The following is a 10403-nucleotide window of genomic DNA, read 5'->3' as shown; positions in this document are numbered from 1 at the left end:
AATTAAAATTTAAACAAAAATAACTAAAAGATCAAGAATCATGATAACTATTAAATGTAAATCAAAATTAGAGTTAAAATATACCAATATTTGACATTTATCAACGACTTTATTATTTTGATTGTAACAAATAACACAAACCTTATAATAATAAATGTTTTGTTTTAAGTATAATAAACAAATCATTCAATAATGACATAGTTATCAAAATATCTAACTTTAAATATTTAACCTCAACTTAACTTCAAACAAAACTGCATATATTTTTTTTTACAGAAGACACAATGCTCAAGAAACACCTTTTGTTACCATATTCACTATTTGGACTAACTACGTCGTAATAGAATTGACTCATGAGTCTTAAAGGAAATTCTAAGACAACAAACCAACCTTTGTGAGAATGCATGCTAAATTTGATGTAGTTAGCATAAGAAAAATATGTCTAGAAGAAAATGTAATTTATACATAAAAAGTTGAGTGCTACATAGTATGTTGTAAGCTAAATGTTACCGACCTTGTTAAGAAGTGAATTTTAAGCTTAACTCAACCTAAAAAGTAAACTTATAAGGTGATGTTTGGATTCATTTATATATATTATAAATTGTCCTTATCTCTAGTCGAGGTAAGACTTCCAACACAATCCTCTCATGCCAAGACATATACATCTCGAGCGTAGAACTAAACATTTATAAAAAGTTGAGTGCTACATAGTATCTTGTAAGCTAAATGCTACCGACCTTGTTAAGAAGTGGATTTTAAGCTTAACTCAACCTAAAAAATATATTTATAAGGTGAGATTTGCATTCATTTATATTATATAAATTGTCCTTATCTCTAACCAACGTGAGGCTTCCAACACAACCCTCTCATGCCAAAACATATATATCTTGAGCAGTAGAACTAAACATTAATGATAATGGGTTGAACGATAAACTTAATAAACAACAAATTTGTTCGGATAAGGTATAACTATGACAATTATTGTATAGGGATCCCACTAGTAAAAGAGATATTCATTTCTTAAAATATTCTATATATGTAGGCATGAATTGGGGAAGAATACACTCTAACCTATGACTCTAATATCATGTTAAGAAGTAAATTTTAAACCTAACTTAATCTTACAAAACTGATTTATGAAAACAAAAATTGCACCTAACTCTAACAATCTTATTCATGATGTCTATAAATAGAAGTCTCATCATTCATAAACAACTAATAGTCTTCCTATAATCATACAATGTGTTATGCAAGTTGAATTGCTTCCTTACATTATTACATCTTTAGACCATTTGTTAAACAAATTTTAAAGATTGTGTTTTCTTCGTACTTCCTTCATTTTCTTTAAATTTCTTTTAAGAAATAATTGTTTATTTTTCATATTCTATCTAAAAGAGTTATTACTGTAATCTTAAATAACATATTTATATGTTGTAGTTAAGTGTGATAACTATAATTTTTTGTGTGAAAATTATAATTCTATTATTATAAAATGATATTTGTATTTTTTTTATAAGATAGATAGATAATTATGAATCACTTTATATATTAAAGTAAAAGTGGTAATGAAACAATACATATATAATCTTCTAATTACCGGTGGCGGATGTTTTGAGGGGCAGGGAGGGCCATGCTCCCCCTAATTTTTTAAAATTGTTTTATATATTATATGTAATTTAAAAAATTTTAATGTTTTTAAAAAGTTTAAATTATATGTAGTTTATATTAAAAAAATTATGATTATTAAATTAGGTATTTTTTTAATTTTTTATAAAGTATAACATTTAATAATAATAAATGATAAAACATAAAATCAAATATAATAAAAATTAAAAATATTTATTAAGATACATCTTTTTTATTATCTTTTTGAGCTTTTTTACATATTAGATTTATTTCTTATTCTCACATGTTTTCTTTTTGTTTTTGAAAAAAAAAGTTGGATACAAACTTATTATTTTTTTTCTTTTCATTTCATTTGTTCTCTTTCACTATTGAAGAAAAAAAAGGAAATTCTCATGTCTTACTTGATCCTGAAATATTTGTTTAATAGTTAGGATTATCTTTTATCTCATGAATCTTATGTTTATTTTTTATGAATATAGAAGTAAAAGTAATGTATGATGCGTTTTTTCATAACCGATTTTGAATTGTGACTTTATTATCATAGTTTTTTTTAGGAACTCTCATTTTTTCATTAGATTGTAATAACTTTTTTTTGATTTTAATCATTTTTAGGAACTCTCAATCTTTTATTAGGTTGTGATAAATATTAATAAAGAATAAGATAATAGATTCATTGTTTTAAAGTGATAAAAGGAAAGCTACATGTTGTGAAGATGAAAACAAGACTAATTCAATTTTTTACATATTTTGAAACATAATACTAATGATCATATTGTTCAATTAGAAGATCCTTTTCTTAAAGTTCAACAAGTTACATGAGAAATATCCTATTAATTATTTAGAAAGGTTTTCATATTTATATTAAAAGAAATAGCTGAAAATTTTAGTTTTTATTTAATTATTGATGAGTTCAAGAATCTGAAAAAACAATACTTTAAATATGTGTAATTTATTTTGTAATTACAGTTATATTAAATTATGTATTAATTTTTATTGTATAGTAACAATAATTAAAAATATAAATTTTAAATACATTTTTTTCTTCCCAATATTATTGGGTAAAAATTTCATAAAAGAAAATGAAATGTTACGGTGGACCCACCGTAAAACAAGTTTGTATGCCTGTTATTACGTGCAAAAATATTTTCAAATATTTTGTTTTATCTATAGACATATTTCCTGAAACATATTTTATATTTCCTTTTAAAATATCTTTCAAATGTATTTTAAATTCTATTCTTCTCCTCGTAAACCTAACACATTGTTTCCAGATTTAAGCTCAACTAACAAAATAAACAATTTAACTTAAAATTACTTAAGTTAGACTCTATTATAGTTTTCGAAGTTTTTAATAACTGCTATAATAATTTTATTATCAAACTTTCTCTATCACTACCTTAAGCAATTTAATTTACAACTTTTACGTAAAATTTTAAATTTAAAATTGAAAATTGAAAATCTTAATAAATCGTACATAATTTTCTTATTTTTACACGTTAGAGTAAAACTATATGCACTATAAAAAAATTGTCTATAGCTTTTTAAATGAGTATTTCAGCGAGTTTTTCATTTCATCTATAGCTCTTTTTTTTTTTATTTCCCATTTCAAAAATAACATATTATATATATATATATATATATATATATATATATATATATGCTTAAATATATTTTTGGTCCTCATTTTCATAGTGTTTGTTGCGAATGGTCCTCATTTTCACAGAATGTTTAAAATGGTCATCATTTTTACCGAATGTTTAGAATGGTCCTCATTTTCGCAATTCGTGTTTTATTTGGTCCTTTTCTGTAACGCCGTTTAAATCATTAACGGAGCATTGTACATGTTGCACGATTTGTATTAGGATGTATTACTCTTGTATTGTACAAGTGACTTAATTAGATATTTGGGGATAAATAAGTGAGCTAGGATTTTGGTAGGGAATGTTTGGGCAGTTGGTGAGTTTTGGCAATCTTGTTCCTCCATTCCCAATTGGTATTGCTGCAATCTTCTTCTTCCTGCAATCCCATTATATAGGTATGTTACGGTCCCAATCTTCTTCCTTTACCTCTGGTTGTAATCGTTGGAGGCAATCGTGTTGTATCACTTCGTGCACTATTGGTGGTTCAACGAGAAACAAATTAACCCCGATTTGTAGTTGCAGAGAGATGACTGCTTTGAGGATGACAAGAACTCCAAAGAATATTGGTAGAAAATTTTGGGTACAATCTATTTTTATTTTTGTGTTAATAATAAATTGGTTTTAATTTTTGGTTTATTGATTTACAGGGTGGGGGTTCCAATAATGTGGGCTGCAACTTTTTCAAATGTCTAGAATGGACCACATCCTGTCCTTTCATTATTGTTTTCTTCATCCCCAGTTGTTTCACTCTCGTTATCTGGCCCGTTATCTGGCCCACTAAGTAATTCTTCTAAATGCCATTCATAATCAGATAACTCGATTAAATGACGTGCTTTATTTTCAAATTTACCTCTGCCAGAATCATCACTTTCAGGCATAGTTTCCACTTCAATTTCACCTTCCACTTCAACATCACTATTCAGACCACTGGCATCCCCAATCTCTACTTCAGTAGCCTCTTCATGGGCCTCTACTTCACCACCGTGGTGGAGAATAACATTGAACCTATCATCACTCATTGCCTTAAAGTAAATTAAACAGATCAAAAAGATGTATTATTAAGCTTACTTTAACGCAATGTGGGACCATTGCTATAATCAATTACAAATAAAATAATGGGAACCATTACACCAACATCGACAACCGACAAACAAACCAACTAAAATAATACCCCACTGAACCCCACCTACAGACACAAACTACACAAAATCATGGAAGTAATTTAGAAACCATGCAGAACATCACAACAATCGAAAGACAAACAAACCCAAAAATAGAATTACGAAAACTCTAACCCAAGAGCAAACACAACCCAGAAAACCTGAACCCACTTACCTCGTTGATGATGATTAACTAGAAAATTGAAATGAAGAGTGCAACTGCAATCCAATGATGAAATGGCAAGTATTAGCTGCTTCCTCTGCAAATCTGAACAGATAAAGAAATTTCCCTAATTGCAAAGTTTCTCCTAAATTGAAAAATTAACATTAATTAGCCACCTGTACAGTACACGTAACACACCGTAATACAAATTGTGCTACCTGTACAATGTTCCGTTAATGATTTAAACGGCATTACAGAAAAGGACTAAATAAAACACGAATTGCGAAAATGAGGACCATTCTAAACATTCGGTAAAAATGAGGACCATTTTAAACATCATGTGAAAATGAGGACCATCCACAACAAACACTACGAAAATGAGGAGCAAAAAGGTATTTAAGCCATATATATATATATATATTATTAAAATAATGCATTTATAATGTTTCAAATGCCCATATTAATTAATGCATATATTAAGTATTAATGTTAATTTAATATTTGTCAGGTAAAATTACCTTGCATGAGATGTATAGAATTTAACGTTACTATTTCATCATCAATGAACTCCATGCTTTCAATTTTTTTTTGGGCTTGATTGTAATTTTGATTCCAATACTAGAAAATTTGATTATTTCTTTCCCCTTAAATTTAGTCCATCAATTTTTAATTATTCATAATTTTGATTACTCAATTTTTTTTACACAATTTTAATCTTTCGTAACTTTGTAATTTTTCAATATTTTGTGTTTCTTTGAACATCAAGGTAAAAAGAAATTAAACTCATTCTTATTCATACGATTGAAAATGACAACAGTTGTAGGAATTATTGTCAAATGTAATTCGAGAATGATTCAAAATATTTGAAAACAAAAAACTGAACAACATTACACACAATTAAAAATTAAAGAATTTAAGTTACGTCATTTTTTAAAGAACAAATACTATGAAAAATTAAAAAAAGTAAAATAATAAAATTGAAAAAAAAAATACTAAAACTGTCAATTTTATAAAATATAGACGCTAAAACTGCAATTAAATATATTTCTCACATTAGAGTTTGGACCGAGACAAAATTTTCATTATTATCACCAACATCACCCATTATTAACCTTTCGACTTTTGAAAGCCAGACACTTCTTTCTGAAAAGGATTTTTATCATATTCTTATTGGACTTTTATTTTATGGAAAGTAATACTAAAATAACATAAATAAATTTTTGGATCCCCATTTAAGCTTCAATGTTTTTTTTTTTCTTTAGAATATTTCCAAACATTTCCAAATTAAAGATGAAGTTTAAACTTTTGGTTTTCACAAGATTTGTTTTTTTAAATTTTAAATCAAATAGTTGTAACTAAAAAAATTGTCTATTTTTAGTGGTTTGTAGAGATGTTTTTTCTTTACCAAATCAATCAGTGGGCCGAAGAATTTGACACGGCCCAAGTAAAATAAATTTTATTATTACAATATATATAATATTAATATATCCTAACCGGTTCAGTAGAAATTGAGTAAGAGGCAAGCGCGGGCACAACAACAGTGCTACTTCTTTCATTACATCTTAAAATCTTAGGGTTCTTATTCTCAGCACAATCTTCATTTTTCCCTTCCCTCCTTTATTTCTTACTTTCCACTGTGAGTCTCTCTTCTACTCTTTATTCAATTTTCTCTTCTCCATTCTGCTTTAATCTCAGCGTGTTTTTGTTTTTCTGGTTTTCCTTGGCATTTCATTTTCAGCTTTCAATTGCAAAAGACTGTGATTGTGATTGTATTTGTTGGGACTGCATAGAGAAGGGTTAGGGTTGAAAGAAAGAGAGTGTGGATGGGGAAAGAGGAGGAAGAGATGAGGGGTGAGATTGAGGAGCGGCTGATAAACGAGGAGTACAAGATATGGAAGAAGAATAGTCCTTTTCTGTATGATCTGGTGATTACGCATGCCCTTGAGTGGCCTTCCCTCACCGTGGAGTGGCTTCCCGACCGCCATGAACCACCCGGCAAAGACTATTCGCTGCAGAAGGTTATATTGGGCACCCACACCTCTGAGAATGAGCCCAATTACCTAATGTTGGCCCAGGTCCAACTTCCCCTTGACGATGCTGAGAACGATGCCCGCCACTACGACGACGACCGCCCTGACATCGGTGGCTTTGGCTGTGCCAATGGCAAGGTTCAGATCATCCAGCAGATCAACCATGAGGGTGAGGTTAACAGGGCTCGCTACATGCCCCAGAACCCCTTCATCATTGCCACCAAGACTGTTAGTGCTGAAGTTTATGTCTTTGACTACAGCAAGCACCCCTCCAAGCCCCCTCTTGATGGGGCATGCAACCCTGATTTGAGGCTCAGGGGTCACAACACTGAGGGTTATGGCTTGTCCTGGAGTAAGTTCAAGCAGGGGCACTTGCTTAGTGGTTCTGATGATGCTCAGATTTGTTTGTGGGATATTAATGCCACTCCCAAGAATAAGACCCTCGAGGCAATGCAGATATTTAAGGTTGGAACTGCATCTCTTGCTGCGTTTTGGTTGGGTGTTGTTAGGTTATGTTAGGTTAATCAGTGATTTGATAAACTGTGGATATGTTTATGTTGTTGTCACCAGGTACATGAAGGTGTTGTGGAAGATGTGGCTTGGCATTTGAGGCATGAGTACTTATTCGGTTCTGTGGGTGATGATCAATACTTGCTTATATGGGACCTTCGAACGCCGGCTGTCAGCAAGCCTGTCCAATCTGTGGTTGCCCATCAAAGTGAGGTGTGTTGTACTGAAAAAATAGATAATTCTGTCAAAATGAGCATAACCTGTGGGGGAGTAACTTGTCTGTTTTATGATTTGCTTGTGTTTAATACCAAGAAACTTTGGTGAAGGAATTGGATTTTCCAGTATTTATCTGGTGGTATTTTGTAAAAGTATCACCATTCACTTCTTTTGTTTGAAATGTACAAATTCATGAGAAGAATTTGGCCTGACTCATTAATCACAGACATTAAATCTAGATGGTATTGCCGATGGAACATTGATGGGAATATTGAAATGAAAGACTTAACATGCTAAACACAGATTTTTAACTGGAAGATAAGATTATATAACTGGCATATTACTCCTCGCTCAAGTTTGATGTTGATGCTATTTCTATTCTATGGCTTCTCTTTGCTTGCATCGAGGCTTTTTTAGCTCTTCTTTTTGTTCTGTCTGCTCTTGTAATGCTCTCTGATATGCGGTAGTTTCTTGCATCCTTTTACCTCTGCTATGTTCCCTATGCTATTGTGGGTTTTCAATGTTTCAAAAATGCTAATGTTCTTCTACTCTATATCACTCGCAAGTTACTTATGTTTTATCGTGGGTGTCTTGTCAGGTTAACTGCTTGGCCTTCAATCCCTTTAACGAATGGGTTGTTGCTACTGGTTCTACGGATAAAACTGTGAAGTTGTTTGATCTGCGGAAGATCAGCGCTCCTCTGCACATCTTCGATTCTCACAAGTAATTCTCGCCTGATGTTTTTATAATTGCTCTATTCGTACTTATATTTGGCATTTAGTGATCTGGATTGTTGTTTGTGGATCCAACAGGGAGGAGGTTTTCCAGGTTGGATGGAATCCAAAGAATGAAACTATCTTGGCTTCTTGTTGTCTGGGTAGGAGGCTCATGGTGTGGGATCTTAGCAGGTATTGCTCAATAATAACATTATCATCTCTGGACTTCTAAATGAATTTATTACTATTTGCTGTATCGATATGTCTCTTGAGAAAACATATCACTGACACTTCTCATACAGTTTAAGTGTTTCGTATACTCTTTTCTGTGGTGTTTTTCATCCACTTTGACCAACTTGTCAGCGTACTCCTCCCCAACTCTGAAGACTAAAATTTCGAAAACTTTCGGATCTGAGGTTTTGATAGGAATATTGAAATCATTTCGTTTGTATTACTGTTTAAGCCCTTGGGATGGTGGAATCCTTGTCATGCAGTCTAACAGATTCACGTTACATTCGGGGAAAAATGCTTCCTAAGAATTCAGGATGCTTACGTGTTTGTCAGTATTGAAAATTCATTTGTTAATCCTTTTATCCATACGGATGATTTGGGGGTCTGCATGTCGCTTGGATGATAGCGCCTCTTTTTCAAACAAATATAACAAGAACTTAGTTTTAGTACGGTTTTATTAGTATACAAGGATTCGACCATTCGTACCTTTGTAAGTGGTAATGGTTCTTGTAGCTCAAATGTTTGAGCTGCTGAATGTTGAATGATTACTGAAGTATTGTTTTTCTGGTGAAAATGATTTATTAAAAATATCAAAAGTTGATATCATATCATTATAAATCACAAAGATTTAAAATACTTGGTTAACAAGGTTCAACTAATTTGATGTGCAGGATTGACGAAGAGCAGTCACCAGAAGACGCGGAAGATGGTCCACCAGAATTGCTCTTTATTCATGGTGGTCATACAAGTAAAATATCTGATTTTTCCTGGAATCCATGTGAAGATTGGGTTGTTGCTAGTGTCGCTGAAGACAACATACTTCAAATATGGCAGATGGCAGAGAACATATACCACGACGAAGATGATCTGCCAGAAGAGTCAACGAAAGCTGCAGCTTCGTAATGTAATTGATGAACATGACATTTAGCATTTAGTGTAGTGTTGAATACAGGCTGAGTGTTGTGCTGTTACTTCGTTCTTCACCTTAGTTGTAGCTGTGTTTTTTGTAAGGTGTGAACTATATATGATTTCCTTCACCAGTAGCATGGTGAACAACCAAGACCTAGGTGTAATTTTCGATGGTAAAGGTTTCCCATTTATGTTTACGAAATATCATGTCTCATCATAATCCATCTCAGCTTAGTTAACATCTATCTGTGCATTGTCCCAAAAAATCTCAAGTCTGAATATGTTTTTTTTGACTCTAATGTAAATTAAGTTTTTTGGAAAGTCAGATTAAAATGATTAGAAATTACAATTGCTGGTATTAAAGTTAGTTTTCCTCGCCTGTTTTAACTGCATTTTGCAAATACTCTGTTACAATCCCTGTAGCAAATAGTTTCCATTTTGAAACATTTGGATCTATCAAATATATATATATATATATATATATATATATATACACTGTGATGCCAAATATCTCTATCAACAATTACTACATTTATATTTACTAATTCCTGCACCTCAAGTCATCAAGTCATTATATATTGTATGTATCAGATATCAAAATTCAATTAAGAAATTTATGGACTTTTAAAATTCAGTTAAGAAACTTACCTCACCGCATTCTGAAATCTGGTCATAGAACTTACCAAATTTTAAAATCTGATTTAAAAATTTATTTAAAAAATCGTTAAATAGCTTTTAAAATTTGATTAAAATATATTAAATAATATTAAAATTTTAAAATTATATTAGTTAAAATATATAATAAAATTTGGTTTAAAATTTTATTAAATTAAAATTTCAAAAAATAAAATATATTTTATTTTATGTTAATCTAATAAATATTTGAATGATAATTATATTAATTAAAGTATTTATTAAACTTTAATTAAAAAAAGTTAACCCCCATTTTAAAATCGGATTAATATATACTAAAATATACTAATTAAAATATTTAATAACTTTTACTTAAATCTTTGTTAAATTAAAATTAAAACAAATAAAATATATTTTAATTTATATTAATTTAAATCAATATTAGAAAAATAATTATATTAATTAAAATATTTATGAAATTTTAATTCAAAAGAAACATTTTAAAAAATCATGTTAACATGTTAAATCCGGTAAATAAATAATAAATTACATTTTTTCAAATGTTTAAT

The 10403-nt window shown here is 30.3% G+C and overlaps 1 protein-coding gene across 1 annotated transcript; it reads left to right on the top strand.

Moving 5' to 3' along the window:
- Positions 1-6105: 6105 nt before the first annotated feature.
- LOC114178950 (WD-40 repeat-containing protein MSI1) lies at positions 6106-9403 on the top strand. Its single transcript, XM_028065107.1, has 6 exons — positions 6106-6225; positions 6328-7084; positions 7190-7342; positions 7944-8068; positions 8158-8253; positions 8964-9403. Exons 2-6 carry the CDS (start codon positions 6413-6415, stop codon positions 9193-9195), a joined length of 1278 nt encoding a protein of 425 aa, XP_027920908.1. The 5' UTR covers positions 6106-6225; positions 6328-6412; the 3' UTR covers positions 9196-9403.
- The last annotated feature ends 1000 nt before the right edge of the window (positions 9404-10403 follow it).

Source organism: Vigna unguiculata, chromosome 3, assembly GCF_004118075.2.
Source record: "Vigna unguiculata cultivar IT97K-499-35 chromosome 3, ASM411807v1, whole genome shotgun sequence".
In the NCBI taxonomy this organism is placed as follows: Eukaryota; Viridiplantae; Streptophyta; class Magnoliopsida; order Fabales; family Fabaceae; genus Vigna; species Vigna unguiculata.
Note: the sequence above shows the minus strand (reverse complement) of the source record. Positions and strands in the feature narration are given on the sequence as shown.

Bases quoted from the DNA above. Each gene is read 5' to 3' on its own strand.
- LOC114178950 (XM_028065107.1), top strand. From the start codon at position 6,413: ATGGGGAAAGAGGAGGAAGAGATGAGGGGTGAGATTGAGGAGCGGCTG. The intron at 7,343-7,943 runs GTGTGTTGTACT...GTGTCTTGTCAG, and splicing joins TGGTTGCCCATCAAAGTGAG to GTTAACTGCTTGGCCTTCAA. The intron at 8,254-8,963 runs GTATTGCTCAAT...TTTGATGTGCAG, and splicing joins ATGGTGTGGGATCTTAGCAG to GATTGACGAAGAGCAGTCAC.